The 22791-nt window shown below is 38.5% G+C and overlaps 1 protein-coding gene across 1 annotated transcript in view; it reads left to right on the top strand.

Moving 5' to 3' along the window:
* LOC132074867 (ras and Rab interactor 3-like) overlaps positions 1-22791 on the top strand; it is a 153062-nt gene that overhangs the window by 52084 nt on the left and 78187 nt on the right. Inside the window, exons 6-15 of the mRNA XM_059474905.1 lie at positions 151-254; positions 970-1044; positions 2018-2043; positions 2754-2807; positions 3862-4224; positions 6936-7042; positions 8576-8745; positions 10676-10820; positions 20065-20231; positions 21673-21787. Of these exons, the coding sequence (XP_059330888.1) occupies positions 151-254; positions 970-1044; positions 2018-2043; positions 2754-2807; positions 3862-4224; positions 6936-7042; positions 8576-8745; positions 10676-10820; positions 20065-20231; positions 21673-21787 (1326 nt within the window). The remainder of the gene's footprint in view (positions 1-150; positions 255-969; positions 1045-2017; positions 2044-2753; positions 2808-3861; positions 4225-6935; positions 7043-8575; positions 8746-10675; positions 10821-20064; positions 20232-21672; positions 21788-22791) is intronic.

Here is a 22791-nt window from a genome sequence, read left to right on the forward strand (position 1 = left end):
ACAAAATTATTACATAGAGAAGTGAGCCTTAATTATGAAACATGCTTTGGGTAATCTTTGAAATGGTCTCTACTTCACAAGTAGTATGTGTTCTGAGCAACCTAAAATTAAATGACACAGGTAGTTATGTATATTTTGCTCCCTCTGCAGGTGTATTTATCACTCATGGAGATGTAGGAGTTGGGACCATTGTTGGTTCAGCAGTTTTCAATATCCTCTGCATTGTTGGTGTCTGTGGACTGTTTGCAGGACAGGTTAGTAAGATACTTGTCTTTATATAGTTCAGTTGCTTACAATTTTGAGGTTTCCATGAGCATATATTAAAAAAAGGACAAAATCACAGACAAAAATGGCATTGTGAATAACCTCAAAGATTGGAAAGACTATACAAATGCTTTACAAATAGTGAGTGTTTCTAAAAAGTTCAGCTGTGGTGTCAGCACTCTGAACATGGAGCATACAGAGGAAACTGGTCCTAATACAGTCCTTTGTTTACGATCAACTGATCATTGGCATCTGCTGATCCTTCCTTGTGCTGATGACAGTCAAAGAATCTGGGACACAAGCATGACATTTGCTCCATTTACTCAATAGATGATTAAATTGTTTATCATATTTTTTCAGGTAGTAAGTCCAGTATATCCACAGGATCAAGGAACAATTGATTTACTGTAGTACAATGAATTTTACTTTACAATTGAAATTATGACCAAGTCAAGTATCATTAGTAAGAAATGTATTTCAATAATGGAAGTTTCTATATTATTTTTATTACTGATGCCTATTATAGATCCATTGTCTAACAGACTGGTGGATGGCAATGGTAGTGTAGAACTGCATTTTTCAGAATTGTTGCTAGTAATAATAATTATTCTGCTCACACACCTAAGTTATTTTAAGATGGAGGCTATTGTTTGTCTGTTTTTGAAATCCCATATTTTTGTTGGCTGAAGGTGTGGTGTTTTTCAGGTGGTTTGTCTCACCCAGTGGGCTGTGTTCAGGGATTCTGTGTACTACACAATATCAGTGATTGTACTTATTGTGGTAAGTAGCTCTCTTATCAGTTACTGTGTTTCATTGCTTGAATTTTTGGTGGACCAGCCTGCTCACTATACACACTGGCAAATAATTATTTTCCTAGCTAGTTGTAGTGGCATCTGGAAGTGAGAGCTGAGCTCCACAATGTTGTGTAAATACGAAACAGCCTTGTGGAATAGGTGCCCACCATGTCCATCAGTGTCCATTCATTATGTCCCTAGGGTTTGTAAAGTTCTGCAGGCTAGTAGGATACTGTTATGCAGTGCAGATAGCACTCTCCTCAGACCAAGGAGATTGCTTGATGTGGAAATGAAAAATTTTGAGCTACTCATCTATTTTAAATAGAGAAGGTGGCTGTTTCTTGCTTCTACACAGTAATTTTATTTCTGATTCTGGCTAAGTTTTTTCCATGTAGAGCACAGGTGAGATGCCACTTTGTTCATCTAGAGCAGTACAGTAGGTCCTGAATGTGCACATTAATGTGTCTGGTGGCAAGGCAGTGAAGAATCCACTTAGTCTGTATTTTGTAATACAAGCAGATCATTAGCTGTGTATTCAGTACCAGCAGTTACACAGGATGGAGTAAAATCTGTATAATCACTTGATCCAAGAGAAGTAAAATGCCTGCTGTTCTGCTGCAACTGGTCTAGCTGTTAGAAGGACTCAAGAGTTAAGTTTTTTTTAAACAAGTGACTTTGCTGTCATTTGCACAACATAGCATGTAGGTACATGAGTGCATATCTGTCTTTCACATGCTTGCACCATTCCCTTAATAGTTCTTAAAATAGCCACTGACAGGGATCTGGGTCTTGCTCACAAGGTTTGTGTTTTGTGAGCAGCACAATCCGTACAGTGGAAGTTCTGGTTAGAAAGGGTCAAAACTTGAGTAGATCTGTCTAGATATAGCAGATATTTGTGAAGAAATATGACAGTTTTTTGAGATAGTCAATTTGTGTTTCCTTTTTTCCCCCTCTTCTAGTTCATATATGATGAGAAAATAGAATGGTAAGTTGTGTCAGTTATTCCATGTGGTCCTGTATTTGCCATGAGGCTCACCAGTAAATAGAGTTGTAGTGTAATTGACTTTCATTCCTCACACTGAGTATGAGCTGGATTGAACACTTAGGAAATCCTATGTGTTTGGTTTGGGCTTAGTTTTTATGATGGTCATGGAAAACTGAAAGAAAGTATAAGAACCAGGAAACATCAAGGAAGTGCATGGGCTCTGTGTAAGGCCCCAAGATTGCCATGTGCAGAGGGGGTAACCAAAACTCTTATGCTCTGATTCTGACTGCTGATATTTGTGGGGATGCCAGGTGTTCCAATGAGCACTCCAAAGTGAATCCTTTGGAGGATTAGGATAAGTGAATCCTAGTGGAGGATCATAAGCACCTTCTCACAGTGCTCTCAGAGTGCCTGGCCTGTGCTTCAGCACTGAATTGCAAAAGGCCTTGGTGTTATGATGCTCTTAGGGTAGCTGTGGTTTCAGTCTGCATAGCACATTTCTGAAATACATGCATTGCAGTTGATTTGCATGTTTATTGAAACTTGAGATTCTGCTTCCCCTCTCATTCTGCTGAGACACCATCTAATCTTAATGATGTGAGTCCTGTGTGCACAAATGTGACCGGTACCAGATGTTTAAGGCACACTCCTGCATAAAACTTGTAAAGCTGTTGGAATGGCCTTCTAACCCTTCTTTCTGTCTTTTTGAGGTGGGAAAGCCTTGTACTCATCATTATGTATTCATTCTACATACTTATCATGAAGTAAGTACTTCTCCTTACTGTACCCTTTTGATAACTGACCATCATTCTTTCGGTCTTGTTTTGTCCTTGGCCGTCCTGTCTGAGGGCAATACAGCCAGTCATGTTTCTGTGTTAGATCTGTTGGTTTTATGCTTAGTCAATTTAATTCTAGGTTTGTGCTTGATCATCAGCAAATACTTTCATGCATCTTTTTCATAGTGCACAGAGGTAAAGTGGCTTTCAGAATAAGTTGAGAAAGATGTCATTTATACAAAGGTATATAATAAGTTGGCAGGGTGCTCTGGATTGTAAACACACATCATGTCAGCTCTTACACATATTTTGTACTCCCTGGAGAACGAGGTCAAGGAACATTAGATAGAGTGCTAAGCATGTATTTGTCTTCAGACCATCTCATACCAGGTTGTTTACTGACATCTTCTGTTGTGTCCCTGCTTCTGACAGGAGAGTGAGAGGTCTCACTGTTACTGCAGGTGTCTGTGAGTCCCCCCTTCTATTGCAGGTTGCTTAGACTTACATCCCTTGGTGCCCTTCCCTCACAAATCACCCTGTTGGAACTCCCTTTTCTCCTACACCAAGTCTTAGCAGAGTCATTGACAGCCCTCTTAGGTCCCACCCTAGTGCTAAAAGAGATGTATTCTGTCTTTAAAAGTGTATGGTCAGCAGTCCCAGAAATGCTCAAGAGCCCTCCCACAGGGTTCACAGTACTGAAAGAGTGAGGTGAATTGTGAGCTGATGTAGGAGGAAAGAAGCTGCTGTATAGTGAATGTCCTGGCTCCAAAATGAACAGCTCCAGTGTTGTGCCTTCACTGAATCTGCTCCAGTGCCTTTCTGCAGTTTGCTCTATGTCATGAGAGATGGGTGCAGTCCTTGCTTTCCTGTCAGCTTGCCACTGAGTTGGACAGTCCTTTCTCTTCACTTTCTATTAATTGTCAGAGAACATGCATCCAGGCTTTACTGCTTGCCTGCATAAGTTGTTCTCAGATGGTTTTAAAGTTTGCTGAGAAAATGCAAAAATCCAGCCTTTTTAGAGACCTTTTCTTTGCACTTTCAGGTACAATGTGAGGATGCAAAATTTCTTCACCCTTAAAAGCAAGAATGTTGGAAATGGTGACACAGTCAACAATGAGCTGGAAGATGGTAATAAATGTTATGCCTCTAGTTGTGATGACCCATCCATTCCATTACTATGGAAAGGTAAGGCTGAGCAGACAGGACTTGGAAAAAGAGTAGTTCACAGGATATCCTTATTTCTTTTATGCAAATCAAAACAGTGTCACTTCTCAATTGTAAGCAGGGTTAACTGGATAATTCAGCAGTCTCATTGCACATTAAAAAAAAATTTCTTTTTTTCCTATATTCTGAAAACAAGCTGCTTTGCACATTGGCAATTTTGCTCCATTTTATCTCCTGTTCAGTGACAAGCTACAACATTGTGAAAGAAATACATTTTTTACCAAGAAGAAAGCAATTTTCACTTCAAAAATTAGTTTGGAATGAGAAGTTGAGATGTGGATGTTGAAGGAAAGGACATTGGCAGATCAGTGGGCAAGAGACATGTTGAGTTCAGATCCTTAGAGGACTGGTTTTCACATGCCTAAACAGTCTGTATACATCACCAGACACATATGTAAAATTTAAAAATGCAGGTTCTTTGCTATTTGTGCCCTTGTTGTAAAGGAAAGATGATATACAGCTTGTGATATTGAAAGTAAGCAAAAATGCCTGGGTATTTTTGGCTTGCTCTCTAAGCCTGTTTTTATCTTTGTCTTCTCTGTTCTATTCTATTCTCTCTTTTCTCTGTAGAGCAAAATCATTCCACTTTCCAAGTACAAACCATGTAACTTAGTGAGCACTTGGGGTGCTCTTAACAAGTGAGGTCTCCTCACTTTGTTCTTTGCACACATCTCCCATCCTAGGAGGCTGAGCTCATCAGCAATGTTGGTAGCATTAGAAAGATCCCCACAAATAATACCAAGCAGGAATTTAGAGAATCCTCCTTTTTTCTGCTCTGGGATTACTTTAAGGTAGATATTAGTAGGTATGCCTACCATAAGGTAGATATAGGTTTATTCAGCAACAGCACACTTCTGCTCTGGTCCTAGATAAGGTGTTCAGACAATAATTTTAAATTATTATTTCTCATAGGACATGGTGGTGCCTTTGAAATGCTTTCATCTCATTTTATAGTGACCTTTTGGGAGCATTGGCTCTGATATACTGAGGTCTGTCACTTGCATGTGGATTTGTGTCCATGCAAGGTTCCACAAATGCTTCCTGTCTTCAAGTGGAGACATGGGAGAAGGGTGATCCAGTTAAACACCACAGATAGTAGTGGTTTATACTTTTGAGGAATTTTTTGGGTTCTGATGTCATCTCCCAGCAGGCTCTCCTCTCTAGCCCTTGTGGAAAAGAGACAATAGCAGAGACTACTTGCCTGTGTGTCTGTTTCCTTTTCAAGGAAATGTGTAGATTATTGAATGCTTGTGAAGAATGTGCAGGAAAAAAAGCAAGAAGGCTCCAGTAGCAACTGTGCACATCAGATTTCTTTTCTGATTTTGCCTCAAAGAGGTACTGATACTGCAGTTTCAGTCAGATTCCCTTTGCCTTCTCCAATTACACAAATACATGCTGCACAATTGTTCAAAGAACCAGAGTGTAGATACTGTCACTGGCAAACCTGCCTGAGAAAGTACAGAAAGGAGATTAAGGATTTGGAGTGAGCAGTGGGAGGGGGAGATGGCAGTGTTAGCCTAACTGCTTTATGTGTCAAGATGCTGTCCTAGAAAATTGTCACATGGCTGCCTCTAGCTTCTGCCCTCCTGTTCTCTCAAAATATGCAATGACTCATCAGTGACTCCCTCTTAGCTGCCACAAACTGGCTTCACTGCATTTTCCCCAGCAGCAGCTTTCAGATAGGAGCACTGCTAATAGCAAGGGGAGAACTGGGGCTGGCCTCTGCCTTGCACTGCTGAACAGTTTGAGGATCCACCAAAAAACCTCCCTTGGCATCACCAAGGTGTAGGTTTGACCTTAATCTGATTTTCCACAGGAGGAAAGCCTGATTACTTCCCCTGGAGGAGCAGTTGCTTTGGGTGAGGAACTTTGCTTTTAGCAAGGATAGTCTGTTGCTTGGGGTGCAGGTGAAAGGTGTAACCCTGTCGAGCTCTTTAATGCTTGTAAGTTTCATTACTTTCAAGAGCTTCCTGTGGTACAATATAAAACCTTTCATCACTCAAGTTTCAGAAAGAAAAAGGAGGTATTTTCACCATAAGAAAAAATTCATTTCAAGGGTGAGTTCTGCACACACAGGTAAAGGCAAACTAGATGTACTTTGTGAATGTTGCTCCAATTTTCAAAGTACAAATGTGTATTACCCTTGACTTTTATTGTGTTGACCCAAATTACCACCAGGTGGCATGGTTTGACCCCTGCCTGAAACCAGAAATTTGGACAAAAGCAGGTTTCTGAGGGACTGGCTTTCAGAGCTAAAGTCATCAAGAAGCTTTCTGTCGATTTTGACAGGGCTGTTAGTGCTGAACCTTTGGTGGTGAGCAATAAGTTTGTTGGAAAGAAAAGCTGTTCTCAGTAGAGTTTTTTCTTAAGGATTATCACAAAGGAGGTGTGCAAAAGGCTTTTCTCCTTTTCACATTTCTTAAAACAACTTTTAGGTGAAGTCCATACTATATGGGGCTAAGGTATGTTGTTTTTTATGGGCATAGGGAGTCAAGCTGAAAATAATGAATATAATAAGAGCAATGTGCTACAGCAAGTCACAATAGCTGCAGTACTTAAATATATATTTAGTATGAGGTATTCTACAGCAGCCCTGAGTTTTTAATTATGATACTTTTCTCAAAGGTGAGTGTTTGCTCGCTCTATTCATAGGGCTCTAAGAAACAGTTTCAGAGTAACTTCAGTGCTCCCGTGTTTTTCCTGTCACTGTAAGATGAAGCATTTTGGTTAATTCTCTGGAGGAACTCACTTGGGAACAGTTAATCTGATGAGACTGTTAATATCAGGCCTTTTTGTCCCTGCCAGCATTGCTGTCAAACATTATTTTTCTTTAGCTAAAGCAAATGTTAAGTTTATGTGGTTGAATCCTATTCTGTGAGGACTGATTCCTAGGAAACCTGTCTGGCTGAATATTCCTTCACAGGAAAGCTTCTACACTCCAAGAGTCACTGGAGTGGATGTGCTCCTTATTTACATCATCAGCCACAGTACTCAGCAAGGTTAATTTGGTGCAGATGTTGGGATAGAGGAGGATAACTGCTCCTTTACATTTAGCAAATGCAAAATTGCCCCTAGTTTTGTTCTGTATGAGAGATGTTAAGCTGCAAGACAGACTCCAGAGTGGATTCTTTGAGTAGGGCACATTTCTTTGTGAAACCAGGGATCTTCTATTTATGACGCTTCAGGTGACCCCAGTGTACTCACTGAACCCATTTTAGTGAAACAAGGCAAGACCCTCAAATGCTTGGAAGGGTGAAAGTTAGAGATGTTTATTGGTGATTTACAGGCTTACTGGTTTTTCTTGTTGAATCATTATGGAAAATGTATTTCTTCAACTGCAGCTGTGCTAGAAGATGCTTGAGACAGCAAAGCCTTTTTTTGCATGATGTGACTTAGATGCATGCATGGATCCAGTCTTCCTGGAAAACAAAAATATTTCAACACTGTAACAATGCAAAAGAGTAACAATATAGGCTTCTGTGTGTTTAGAACAGGTCCATTTAATTCCATTGTTTGAGTTTGAATGTTTTCTTAGATTTCCTTTGCTTCCTGACTGGAACCATGCACTAATTATCTTTCACTTCTACCTCCTAAATTCTCCTCCTCTTCCTAATGTAAGTAACAATACAAAAGGGGAGGGAGAGGGGGAGGCCAAGCGAAGCAAAGCAGAAAACAAGCAGCAAATATTTTTTTCTGTACATTCTATTATATGTAATAATTAATATTTATTTTAGTTATGTATCTATTTCCTGCCCTGCTTTCTAACACCACATGGGTATGTCTCCTGTCTGCTGAGCCTTGCTCTGCTTGATTTGTGTAGTCTGTAGCATTTGTGAGAATACTGGTTTGTTGGTGAGCTCCTAAAGTCCTTGCCTGTACTTGTGCTGATTCCCAATAAAATTTTGTCTGTACGTGTTCTTAACATGGTAGAATTTTGTTAACTTTGTAATCTTGGTATGGGTTCCTTTATATTAACAAAGGCTTACTTTATTAGTTAGAGCCATAGATTTGTTCTTGACAATCCTTGTCATCATTTCAAATTTTTCTTGTGAGAGATACTGGTAATATTCTGTGAAGTGAAGATTTCCACAAGGAGTGAGCACAACATTAGGGCCTTCTGCATGTGCAACACCTTGATCCAGTGGAACAGCTGTAGAGGTTTCAGGAGTGCTGTCTACACTGCCACAGTGCAAATACTTCTAGAGAAAGGGTACAAAACTCTAGTGGAACATAAGCAAATAAAACTGGTACTACAGCACGAACAGCTGGGAAAAAACTGCTCCCACCAATCTGACAGTGGCTTGGAGGCTGCCTTAGTAGAGTGAAATCCCTTTCCAGCATGTGATCTTAAGAAAGCACACAACTGATGAGGAGATTCACCTGGCTGCAGAAATATCAAAAGAAAGCCACTCATAAATTCTGGCATTCAGATAAATATTTCCCCCACCTGAGCCTGAAAAGACCCAGCTCTGGATGGTGGGATGCGTGGTAGGGTCAGTTCCACTGCTAACTCTGTCCATTGTGATCATTAGTGAAGGGGATACAGCAGTATGGCAAAAACAGTGTTGTGATGGTGGATGAGATAATCTGCTCCAGTCCTCCCAAATACCGGTTCCCTGAAGCTGGATTACGGATTATGATCACAAATAAGTTTGGACCACGCACCAGAATGCGGATGGCGAGCCGGCTCATCATTAACGAGGTATGTTCATTAGGAAAACAGAAAATGACCATGAGGCAGAGGGGTTACCAAAGAGCTGTGTTCATAGTGACCCTGGAATTCAGATTCTCCCATGTTCCTATAGTTGGATAGAACTATGTCTTTCTCAAGCAGCTATATGAGAACAGATCTGAAGATTGATTCCCAGCTGGTGATGTTGCCTGTTTTAATGGGAGGACAGTCAAAAAGGAGGGACTGCCTTATCTCCTTGACAGAAGATGTTTACTTCAGTGTGTGTGTGCATATGTGCACATTTAGATTTTATTTATAGCAGAAGAATTGGTTTTGATTATTGCAGAAGTGGTTAGGTTAAAGGATAATGGACAAGGCAACCAAAAATTTTAAAAAGTGCTCTTGTATTATTAACACTTCGGGATTCCTTCAGAGATTTACCTACCTCTTTAGTATTCACTGTAGTCCTCAACTCAAAATAAAAATGGACCAAAATATTTTCATAAGGGAAATTTGCCCTGGATGGTTTCAGTTCCCTCTTACTTGATACATTGCCATGAATGTATATTGCTTGTTCCATACCCTGCAACTGAAGTGGCAGGACTTGGCAAGTGTGACTGTTCTGAACTTGCTGAAGCACTAGGAGTGAAATCTTTGGCCTACCTACCTTGGGTTTTATGAAGGCAGGATTTTTTAGTTTGCTCCCACAATATCAAATATGAGAGGTATTTACTCTGGCAAGTAAATAGATTTCAGCCAGCCTTATGGATTCCACAATAGAAGAAAGCATCATTAATATATTTGTAACAAAAATCCAGTTTGATGGTAAAATAGTGAAAAGTGTTATGGTCAGGAGTAGGGCATATGGCAATAGTTGACTTTGTAATCCTTGAAGTCAATTCATTGATCAGAGAAAAGTTCTTAATGGCTGTGTGGGTACAAAGCTGATACTTGGCCCTTTAAACATCTGCAAAAAACATTCTCTAAACTTGAGCATTTTGGATGTATGGTCTTGTGTACTCTCACTTACATATTCACAAGCTTTGCAAAATACTCAGATAGGATTTTTCTCTATTTTTCACTAGAGTATGTTGATACTGCTTTCAGAAATTTTTTTGCATCTTGTGCAGTTACTTTATTTTTCAAGGCATTTCAGAGCACTTTTTAGGAATTTGCTCTTTGGCAGGAAAAGAGAACACTTTTCAACTCTGCATGACCTCATCTAATGAATTAAAATAATATTTTTATAAAAGTAAGAACTTTAGTAAGTAAGTAAAAGTAAGAATGTTAGATGGAATGTTCCATCTAGCATTCTCCAGTGCATGAGTGGGTATATATACTCATGTTTAAAACCCGTCCTTGTAATTGTTTTACTGTGTGTTGGAACTGCAGCAGTTCTTGTACATGTCTGCAGGGCCAATTATGAGCTTCATATACTCAGACAAAGGCAATAAGGATTAGTCTTCCTTTTGAAATTAAAAATAGGAAAAATTACCTCAGTGAATGGAGTTGAGAAGGAGGAAGAACAGAAGAGTTGGATCTGAGAAGGAGAGCTCCTGGATAATGAGTCATTCATAAGCCAACTCTAATTGTGCAGAGGTGTCTTGAGTGTTACCATTTAATTATGGTACTATTGCTGGTGTGAGTGGGAACTGTTGAGTGAGAAGTGCTTTAGAATACCACATTGGTTCAAACATGGATGGAACAACAAATGTTACAACCTTCTCCATCATGGCTTGGAAGACTCCTGCCAGTAATTTTGAAGTGTATGGTTAACCTGGTGAAGCCTGATGCCTGCTGAAGATAGGTAGGCCACTGACAGGTTTGTTGTTGACCAAAAGGAAAGCTTTGAGGAGAAACTTCATGGCTCATGTGATTGGGACTGGACAGAGAGCAAAATTCAGATGTTACCAAGTAAATACTTCCTGAACTGTGGCAGTTTTGTGTTTTGACACTGCAGCGCCAGCGGTTAATCCAATCTGCCAATGGCTCAAGCAAAGCACTTCAGAACAGGAGACAGGAGAATATTGAAAATGGAAACATCCCTGTGGGGAACCAAGAAGAGGAGAATGAACAGGACAGTCTAACTCCATTTTCAGTGCCAGGTAAGGCTTACTTTCTAGATGTTTATAGTCCTGAAAAAGAAGGTAATTAAAATGCCAAATGCTGGGATGTAGAAAGACAACATATGTGGGTAGAGAGGAGGAAAGGGACAGGTTTGACTATCTGAAGGATGGATTTGCTGACAGTAAAACTGGGCTGGAGGCTGGGTGACTAAAAGCAGATCTTTGGAAAGTGTTTTCCAGTCATTATGGACAGTCATGGTAGAAGTGCTGATTTGCCAGAGGTGAAGGGAAAACAGGAAAGAGAAGTTTACACTGAAACATGTCAGAATGACCTGATGAATACTTCAAAATTACTACAAATAATTTTGAAGTCAGCAGTTAATAATGACTTGCTGGAAATTGCTAAGCCAGATGCACCATGGCATATAAATTTATAATAAATTGTTCTAGTGACTGTAGTGAGGGAGGCTTCTTGGATGAAGAGTAAAAGATATTTAGGGAGAGAGAGAGTGTTTAAAATTGTTAGAATAGCTGTATGCAAAAGTATTCACCTTTTAAAATTTTTTGGAAATTCTTTGGTGTAAAGGGCTGTCTATAACCAATGTCTTGTGCTGGTGCCCTTGGCACATTGCAGGTTGACTCCTGCCCAAATGCTTTGGAGATTAGACAGCAGAGATTAGATCAGCCCTTACAGACATGTAGCCTGTCACATAATTACTGTTTAATGTAAGAATTGCTTGGCAGGAATAAACACCACATCCAGTGAAAAAGAAGCATTTTCCATGTTATATCTAATTTCTTAGTGATCTCATTGCTTCAGTGGCTGTCGTTGTAGAAGAGATGTTTGTGATTGAACCAACATTGAAGCATACTGTGTGAAGATTAGATGATGGTGTATGTTTTCCTGTTTTACTGTGCTCCCACAGGAGCTTCTTGCATGAATTGGAGTGAAGAATGGAAGCAAACAAATTCACTGAAGATAGGCCCATTAGATGAGCTTCTGGTCATTCATGAGATAGTGAAAAAAAGTGTTTTTATTGTGTGGTGAACTAACAGGATCCAAGTCAGCAATATGCTTGTGCACATGAGCATGTTAATGATAAGAGTAGTAGTAATAACAATAATAACAACAGAAACTAATAAACAGCTCTTGAAAAGGAAAAAGGTCTCCACAAACCATCTAAAACATCAGTGAATTCTAGAATCATTAAGGCTGGGAAAACCCTCTGAGATCATTGAGTGCAGGCATTAACCCAGCCCTGCCGTGTCCACCGCTAACCCAAGTTAGAGAGACAGTGATTCCACTGCTGCCATGAGCACTCTGCTCCAAACCTTGACCACCCTTGCCTCTGTTGGCAAAGATGACTTTTAAACTGAAATGGTTTGTAACAAGTTCTTGGATAGAAGTTTGATTAGGGTAGTGAAATCATGCATTTCTTCTTACTTTCCAGGCAGCTTTTTGATGAATAAAACATAGGAAGCTCTTATCTGGAATTTACCTAAGTGTGTGACATTCACAATAGACAAAATGCTTTGAACTAAAGAGGGAGTTATTAGTTATGTCATTGGTCCTCTTTAAATGCATTTTTTTCTGCATTTTTGAGAAAGTCTTTAAAGATAAAGTGAGGTTTAACAGGCCAGAGTGGAATCACTGGTGATTCAATTCATACTGAATGGAGCAAAAGTTCAACATGAGCTCAAGAGAGTTGCATAAAACTGAATAAGTGGTTGCATAAAATCTTCATCATTACCTTCAGGTATAGTCACTCCTCTTGTCTGGGATGGATTATCCATTGGTTGGATTCTCATTGCTCAACTCATATGTTCTGGCTGAGAATTCGTTCATTATGCTTTCTAAAGCACTACTTTAATGAGTTTGGTGAAATTGGGAGGACCCAGCATCACATTTTGTTGTTGTTTAAGTACTGTGGCACAATCAGTAGCCTAAAAAAATCTGGACATTGAAAACTGGCTTCAGAGAAAAGGTAGCTTGCAGAGAGTGTCCAAGAATCCCCTCTGGTCTTCTTTGGTTTATTTTCAGTCTGGGAATAAGACACATACATTTTCTAAACATCTGAAGTTCATGTATTTTTTCAGTACTGGAAAGTGTTCTCTGAAGAATAGGCTTTCACTTTTCAATATGACTTTTCTGTTCAATTGGTTGTGGTGTCCTAGGTAAAAAAATCCGTTCTCTTATTTCAGGAGCTGCAGCTGCAAAGGCTGTGAGTTGGCACAACCCCTTTTTTGTGCTGTTCTGTAGTCACGTTCTTTAGCCGAATTTGGGATTTTACTTTCTTCAAATTGAGTATTCTAGATACTTTTGCAAGAGAAGTTTGTGGTTTTTTCTGAAACAGAAGTGAAGTATAAAGTTTCGTCTCTGAATTAGTTTAATCTGATGAGAAATTATAATTTCTCGTCTCAAAATGCGTTTTTTACATTTTGTTCTTTTTTTATTCTTTGTCAACAGGAGTGCTCAGCAAAAAGTGTAGGGCTTTAGCAAGCAGAAAGAGAGAATATAGTTGTTACATGAGAACAGCCTCATGTATCCCCTTTGTCAAACATCCAGAGAGATTCACATCCTGAAAAAGGAGACAACATACAGTTTTTATGGGAACTGCATATGATATCATTCAAACAGCCTTTGCCTTGGTTTCTGTGTGGGAAAAACACATTATCTATAGAAGAGGAATTTCTTCCTTGACCTAACCTTTAGATGTTGATGATTATCTCCCAAGAGAAAGGCTCAATTGAAGCTTTACAATGTGATTACAGTTGTTTGAAAACAGGTCTTAAACTTTAAAAACACACCCCACAGATCAGAACAAAATCGGACAAAACTGGGCAGGCATATGTTGACAACAAAATGGTGTGTTAAAGCCCTTGCATAGCTCCATGGTCTTTTAGAGCCCAGACTCAGAAAAGCACTTCTATGCAGCTCTTAATGGATGCTTAAATCCCTTCCATTGTCACATGTTCAGCACCCTTTAAAATACTCTGTGATCTCAGCTCCTGATCATTTCACAGGAAGGAAGAACTACTTCTCTTACAGAACTGGAGCATGGATGCTTTATATAAGTCATGATGGTGTTAGCTAAAACAGGAATAATAATTCCTCGAGCTAAAATGAGATGGCAATAAAGGAGATTAGCAATTCTATCCATTTTTGTTTGGATCCAAAATACAAAAATAACTTGTGGGATAGAAGCAAAAAAATTAACAGTATCTACTAAAACCATGTAAAATGTTTGTACTTGGTCAAAACAAACATTTGTCTCAATGTTCTGACTCCTGCCACGATTTTATGAAGAAGCCTGGGGAAGAGTGAGACAGGACAAATTGATGTTCAGCTGTTTTCACTTCAAGGAACTTCTTGGTCTGGATGTAAAATTGTGATCTAAAATTCCTCAGTGTGTTTCTTCTTCATTAACCTAATGTTAATGTCTAATTTTCATTGAATCTTTGCAGACATTTAACACACACAACATCCTTTGGGAAGGAGCTTCGTGGTTTTGAGAAGAACCTTTTACTTACTTTGAACCTGGCTCATACTCACTTCACTTGGTGTCTTCCTTTATTGGAAACACAGTGGACAAGGCAAACCCAGTGCACCTCGCTTGAGCACTCAGGAGGCTGTAGCTCTTTGTTAGACAGCAAGGTTAAAACATACAGAATAAACCAGGCCAAAATTCAGACAATTCTAACAAGATATGGGGGGTACCTCTGTTCAGTTACATCTTACTTTTGTTGAATGTTGTCTGGTGGAAACCTATGGTAACTCTGAGAGTAAAGCTCATTTCTGTGTACTGGAGCAAATTCTTTCTTGTTAGACCAGTTTTCTCTGTACCAAAAATGTGTATTTAGGAGAAGATTATTGGCATAAATCCAAATATTCAAAGCGTGGTAAAGGCACAGGCTGAAAATAGAAATCTGAGTTGTTTTGGACAGATTTCACGGTCTGGAATTTGGAACTTGTATTCTGGAAAATGAAACTTCTGAGAAGAGTATCAGTAGGTTGAAAAATAGTCTGTTTTGGATGAGGATGAGAAGTAAAACCTTGGTATTTTCCAAAGGAAGAAAAAATTTCCAAAGGTCTGTTGCAGGAGAGCTGCAATAAAAATATTTTATTCTGTCTGCTGCCTACTTGGAAGCCTCCTTAGGTACTGTTTTACACACTATATAGCCTATTTCTAGTGTGCTCATACAGAGAATCTCTTGCCTCCACAATTTATACATTATTTGCAGAGCTGGAATCAGTAAGAATTTTCCAAGAAGGTGAAGAGTCAGCTGCTGTGTTAATTTTCCTAATGAAGAATTGAAAGCCATTTTCTAACAATTTTTTTTATTATTTTGCAACAGATATTTTTTTGTAGAAAATAATCCTGTTGGAAAATTCACACTAGATCTAGTTTGTTGTATCTGCTTCATTTTTTTTCTCTGTTGTGTACCATACTTGGGAGAAAAATTTGTATTTCTCTGTTGTGTTTTGAATACTGGACTTGACTAGAAACTAATTAAGTTTTCCAATTCTTATTTACTTATATTGAAGTTTTCCAATCAGTGTGAACTCTGATGAACAGCATTTTCTAACAAATTTACTTGCTGTCTGGGTTATTACAGAGTTCCTAGTTTAGAGGCATATGTGTTACTTTTACACATTTTTGGGTTGAGAACTGACTTGATATTGATAATAATATGTGGGTGTAAATTCATCTTTGTAAATACAAAGCTTAATTAGAACCAAGGGCACAGGTGTTTGGAAAATCATTTTTAATTGGAGAAAAAACATGTTGAGATTTTTGTTTGGTTGGTTGAGTTTTGTCCTTCCCAAATGAAAAAATGATAGAGAGATTTAAAAAGATAAAAAAGGAATTAAAAAAATTAAAAATTAAGTGAAGCATGAAAAAAGTTTGCAGCAGTAATCTTCTTAGGCAATCCTGGATGTGCCTCATTTCTACTTTAAGTTTACCATTAACAAAAAATCCCTGGAAAAACAGCAATCAGTAGGAAACTTCAGGAAGCCTTTCTCATTTCAATTAGACAATACCTTTCCCAGTTTTCAAGTGACCTTAAGATATTTATAGGAATTCACAAACATACTGTTATGAAGCTCCTGTGTGCCAGTTAGATTCATGCCTTTCAGAGATGTTATATTTTTTTGGATCAGTCATTTCTTTGTGTAAGGAGATGCTTCTTTCACTTGGGAAGCTTTAGGCATGTTCTGAAGTAACTCATGTTTGGAGCTGAGATCTGTGCTTGGCTGACATGCTTTTAAAGGGAAAACCAAGTGGAAAAGCAGTCAAATTTAACTAGCTACAATAACTTTGATGTGATTCCTAATGGTGTAGTTACAGACTGCACTCTGTTTACTTGAAAAAGTGTTTTCTCTGCAGCTTATTTACAAGGACGTGTGGGCTGCCGGCACTGTGTGCCTTTGGAAGTTCTGTTTCAGACTAGCTCTAGCTTGGTCCCCAGGATAAAATACCCATTATTACTTGGAGCACTTTTAATTTTGTACCTCTGGTTCTACTGGTGTGATTCAAGGCTGCTCCATGTTGCAGACTAAAATTGCAACCAAAAACCACTTAGTGGGGTCAATCAGTGCATTTACTTCAAGATTACACTTCTGGTCTCAAGGTAAACACAAATGTCATTTCACACTTTTATATTGAGCTCCTCTCAGCTGCCTGAGAGTGTTGCAAATAGGACTCTGTTTTTTTCTGTAGAAAGTATTTTCTCTAGCTCCTTAAGGAAATACTTGTTTCTTCTCAGTGCTGTGATATGTGTTGCTGGCTTTGTTCAACAGGACACACTATCTGTATGTGAAAGTAATTATTGTAAGCATAACACCTGGAAAGATGACTAGCCCAGGAATGTGTTGAAAATTAGCAGAGCTCTTTGTTGTAGGGCTGCCACTTTGTTTTCAGAAACATTGTAATCAAGTTCTTTTGTAATGATACTTCTCTGAAATACTTGGCATGCTTGGCTTCCAAATATCTGTGGAAACAGAAAAAAATGGATGTATGAAGTAGTGAAAACAACTCCTTGCAAAAAACCCCTCATCTTCTTGTTTTACAGCAGTGTTGTGAACAAAATGTAGACCAGTGTTGCTTTCTGTAATAATATTCTGTAATATTCTTTCATTATTGGGAGGGGAGAGGGATGCAAAATACACTTTTCCTCAGTTGTGTGGGTTGCTGCAGGAACCTTTAAACCCAGGGCTCACAGGAGTGGGTGGTACCACTGTAAAACAACTGTGCTGGGGTCTTGTAATGGGACAGAACAGCTGTGTATTGAGTAAGAGCCTGAATGGGAATGATCATTCTCTTCCTTGCAGATGTACTAGGGAGCTACTCAAGAGTTGTAAAACAATTTGTCATGAGCTATTAAGCATACTTCACTGTAAAATCTTTATCATTAAATCTTTTTAATTATTCTTTTAGAGTGGGTGGTCAAAACCAAAACAACAGAACAGCAAAAGTACTTTCAAAAGAACTAAAAAAAAAAAATACTTTGCATCTTCTAGCTGTGCATTCATCTAAGCCAGGTGAAATGAATAAAGTCATCAGTTTCCTGAAGAAATAAAGTTCACTTCATTGAGGTTGCTGCTAAATGTACTCGAAAGTCTTAAAAAACTGCCAAGTTACAGCATAGGAGTAGACTTCTTTACCCCTCTGTGCCACACAAGTTCCATGACCCAGGACAGGAGGAGCTGAATGAAAAGGCCTGAGGTAAAACCAAGGCAAACTATACTTAAGATTTATATAAAAGTTTATAAAAGCTAGAAAACCAAAACACAAAAGAGAAGCCAATGCAGAATGTGTCAAGTAAGCTGCTTTGGCCATCGTGGTTCCAAAGTATTCCAGGCTAACTGCAAATGGCCACTGGGCTTCTCTTGTTAACCCAGCAAACTCCAGAATTACACTCTGCTCTTCCCCAAAGTCTCAAGCCTGTTGCCATGTAAGGAATGCAAATATCACTCCCACAAACCATCTAGCTAACCAGTTTCAACTCAAGACATTGTGTGGGGAAAACATCACCACTAATAGAGCCAGGAATTTTAATCTGACACACATCCATTCAAAATCAGCAAAGATAATGGAAAGGCAAGCCCTCCTCCACTAGTAATTAGGTTTTCTTGGAAATGAACAAACAGAGCTGTGCCAGTGGTAAGGCACTATGCGTTCTCAGTTAAGCATTTGTTTGAGTAATTCAGGATACTAAACAGGATCCCAGACAAAATGTATTCCCCAGCAGAGGTTCTATGTGTCCTTAAGGTGGTTCTGTTTCTTTTATTTATGTTACTGAAAAGAGAAAAGGCACTGCCTATGTGTAGCAGCACCAAAGTCAGTCAAATTACACCCACACAGGTCAGAATTGGATCCACAATTTTTTCAATCAGTCATCCACTGACCCTGCATTTGGGATTATGTGGTGAGAGTGTTACTGGCCTAGGCCATGCTGACTTGTTGGACTATGAACCAAGCTGAACAACTTTAGTACACAGAGTAAAAATTAACTTTCTAAGTAATCCAGACTGTAACAAATTAAGCAGGAGCATGTATAAACCACCATAGGATATTTTGTAAAATAGTTACAGCCTTGTTAAAAACTAAAGGGAGAAGTGAGCCAAGAAGTGTCCTTTCCTGGACAGAACAGGCAATAGATAACTGTTTTTAAAAAATCTGTGCAGAAGTATACATAAGCAGAGAGAAAAAGATCTTCCCTGTAAAATCTGTAATAGATCCTCAGTGACATGCAAAAGTCTAGAATTAGAAATGACCCTGGGACACTTCAGTAGTTTTATGCATTAGGAGTTCCACAGCCACAAGCTATAAATGGGACTAAAGAGCAAAGCTTAGTCTAAGATTTCTTGCGGAGTTGATGGCATCTCAAAATTCACAAGAAAATCTCAAGTTAAAAAGCTATTTCATAACTCAAGCAAGAAAATATAGTTCTAGAATATATACAAAAATAAGTTAATAAAGACATTTGGATTCAAATTAAACTAGGAAGTAGCTTCATAAATGATAAAAGTATTATTAATTTTTAAATGTTAAATATTTAATTTCATTGCAACCTGGTGCACATTGGTCAAGACGGCTGAGTTCAATCCAATTGAAATCACTAACAAAAATTCCTGTTAAATACATCTTAAATCCCAAAGTCTTTGCTGAAAGAAAATGACTGGTGAAATTGATATGAGCTAGTTAGTAAATGTTCTTTATAATGTAGCTAAATAACTTTGCTGAAAGATGTACCTGATGATTTCCTTCAATGTGATCAATGATTTTATTCAAAACAGCATATTTGAGTAGATCTCAAGCATAACCTCATGAGTTAATTATGGAAACCCCTACTTGGATGGAAACACAATGGAAAGAAAGCCCAAGCTAAAATGGCCACGATGTTGGTTGTGATACTCTCACTCAACCTGAGAGACAAATTTGTCATCCTGCTTGAAGGATGCCTCATGAACTGTGTGAATAGTACTGCATTTACTTATAGCCCAGCTATAAAATAGTACTGTTTTATGTATTGAGATTACATTTGCAATACTGTAAATTTTAAACAAATGATTAGATGTTTACCAGTCTTCAGCAATTACAGTTCTTGGGTATTTCTCGCCTGCTGATTTTGGAGACCTGTACAAGGGAGGTAACTCCCTTGTTTCTTTTCCCAGAAGTTTTCTTTTACCATTTCAAGATGGTATTGTATGCAGATAGAGACTCAACAAATCTAGATCTTCTAAGTATTGGTTTATTTAAACTTCTGCCCAAGTTAGAACAATAAGGCATGTAAAAAATATTGTCACGTTCGTAGGTTGGGTCTTGTGCTTCTGTTTTCTGTTGCTGCGCAGAATGTGCAAGTTATTTTCACCACTTGGACTTTGGTATTTCTGTTAAGGTGATAGGGTGGGGTTTTTGGTTGGTTGGTTTTGTTGTTGATTTTTTTTTTAAATTCTGGATTAGTGGTAATACAATTGAAAGACCAGCAAATCTGACTTAATTTTTGTTTTAATATCAGCTATGATTTTAAATCATTGTAATTCTTCCATGGATTTTCATAGATCTTGGTAGGCTTAACCATAAGAAGATTCTGGATGAGCATGCAGAACTTGGCTGAAAGTGACAAGGCCAAGTATAGTTTAAAGGTACCCTGGAAAATGAGCTGCCATGCGTGATTGTAAACATCCTTCTGGGATCATCTGCTTTGCTGAAAGAGGTGTAACTGAGCCTGGCATAGTGATGGGAAAGCTCAACTGTTTGTTTCCTTTGTCCTGCAGAGGGAAAAATGAACAAAATTAAATGGCTTTTGACATGGCCGTTGATATTTGTGCTGTTTGCCACAATTCCAAACTGCAGCAAACCACGCTGGGAGAGGTGCTTTATGCTGACATTTGTCTTGTCCACTCTCTGGATTGCCTTGTTCTCCTACTTCATGGTGTGGATGGTAAGTGTATGTAGCAGGACTTCATACTGAGTGAAATGTGCATCTCAAAGTATGTAAAAACCTTCTGTGCATTTGTCAAAGAAAGGCATGTAATTGTAGTGCAGTCTCTTCACCTCATACAATAATTATTATAATTTTAGATTTTTGCTGCCTTTTGTTCTGCAGAAATAATTGGGCCTTTACTGTATAGGGTATAATACAATACAGGAAGGTATTGGAGAACATCTATTTTCCTCAAATGCCTGTCAGGCATTTGAAAACCACTTTGTTTCCTCTCATGAAAGATTGTGTTTTCTGTGTACTTTTTGCAACTTTCTATATAATTTTTGCATTGTAAACCAATCCTCTAACATAGACTGTGCTTAAGAAATTCATTTGCCAGCCAAAGGCACACATTTGTATCCTATTATATGTCCTTTGGAAGTTCATACTGTGCACCTTGGTTCCATATATAGATATTCCCTTCACAAGTGAGAGAGGTGCTCATTAAGGCTGCAGCCCATACTGCTTTCAGAGGCAGCTGGGCCACAGTACCTTGTTACCAGTCTCAGCAAGAGACTCATGCTGACTTCTTTTCCTGGGCCTCTGCTTGCCCCTGAAGGTAAGGACTGTCAGTGGAGTTCCTAAAATACACCTTTTTTTTAGTGTAGGGTCCAATTTTTCTCATGTGATGGACTGGCAAACTATTTCAAGAAAACAACACGTAGCCTAGAACACTTCCATCCTTAGCAGTGTCAGCAGGGAAACAGCTGTCTGTCCCTGGGCCAGTCTTCTCTCACATGAGCCTGGTTCCTTTTCTGCTGCCTTTTCTTGATGTTTTTTCATCCTCTTTGGATGTTCCAGCTAAATACAGTTCCCTGTCCTTTCTAAGAGCTCTGCTGCAATCCTCAGTGATTCCTTAAGCTCTTTTCAAGCTGCATCTGGAGTATCAGGGGACAGCGTAACCAGACATGCTCCCTTCAGGATTATGTGAGAAGTCGCACAAGAAATAGTTCCTTCTTCATGTGTTAGGTTATAATAAGTTCTTTATATCTTTGCCACTATATTACAATATAATATTGGTTGCAGTCCTTTTGAGAACCAGTGAGAATCTTGCCATTTGTGGAAACCAAAAAAAAAACCCCAAACCCACAGATTTTACTGTATCTCTTTAAAACAGCAGTATGTCATGTTAATACAACAGGAAATGGAGATTTTGTTTGTCCACAGAATGTTGAATAATATAACCCAAAGTACTTTTCCTTTGCACAGGGTTGGTTTTATGCTGGTTATTCCACAAGTATTTAATTTGCAGAAATGGATAATTATTCTGAGTCTATTCCTGTTAGAGTCCACACCAGAAATCAAAGTTAAACAGTATACCACAACTGGCATACTCTCCTCATTGGAATGAGGAGACTTTCCAAATACGATAAGTTAATCTACCTTCCTCCTTGTTCAGGTGACTGTGATTGGATACACCCTTGGGATACCAGATGTGATCATGGGCATTACTTTCCTGGCTGCAGGAACAAGTGTCCCAGACTGCATGGCCAGCTTAATAGTAGCAAGACAAGGTAATGTGTCTGCTGAAGCACAACTGCAATCTTACATATGTAAGATTGTTTCCTCCGTACACACAAATTGTCAATGCAATTTTATAATTTTATTTTAATTTTTACTGTTTGAAAACCTCATTAAAAGCCAAAGCTATTTGCTAATTATTGTGAACCAAAAATTGTCTTTTGCTTATTGGGATGTGGGACATTCTAGCATTCTAGAGGGTAATTCAACCTCAGATGTCCCATGCATGTTTCAGTCAGGGTAAAAAGACAAAAGTCATAGACAAAACTAGAATATCAGCTATTAAATACTACTTTGAAGAAGTAGCACTGACCAGCACTTTCCCATGTAAAACTTGTACTGATTTTCTAGAAGACCTCTCAAATCCAAGGAAGTGAACTGCCTTGAGAGCTGGCAGAAGTGTTGTTGCTCCAGGCAGAGTTCTCATCCAAATGCAGACCTCTTTCCCACTGGAACACATGAATAGCTGCACTGGAAAGAGTTTTGGATTACTGACATCTACATTCTCCTCAGCTGTTCATTTAAAATTGTCAAAGGCTTTCTCATCTTTTAATTTTAAGTTTCATCATGCTTTCTTTTTTATTTGTAAAATGCTGGTAGCAGCATCCCTTCCTGTTGTTGAAAAACATTAGGGCTGACAGTGTGATCCTCTGCACAGCAGTAGAATAAGAAAAAGACCTAATTTTATTCTTTTCCAGTATTTCAATTCCCATAGCCTTTTTTTTATCAGATAATGGTATCTCCAGCACACATTATTGAGCAAACAAGAAGGGCTTTTAAATGATAAATTAAGTACTCAAAAGCCCCACCTTTGTAATTTGAGATAGGAATAGTGCTGTTAAATGTTGCTTACTTGAAAAGTGTTATATATTTAAAGTAAATATTTTTCCAAATTATTATGGAACCGCCTTCCTACTAAATTTATTTTGCATGTGTATTAGTTTAAGTGAACAGGTTTTTTCAGGAACAAGGAGGATGTTGCATTTTTAAATCAACA

The sequence above is a fragment of the Ammospiza nelsoni genome, chromosome 6 (assembly GCF_027579445.1).
Source record: "Ammospiza nelsoni isolate bAmmNel1 chromosome 6, bAmmNel1.pri, whole genome shotgun sequence".
In the NCBI taxonomy this organism is placed as follows: Eukaryota; Metazoa; Chordata; class Aves; order Passeriformes; family Passerellidae; genus Ammospiza; species Ammospiza nelsoni.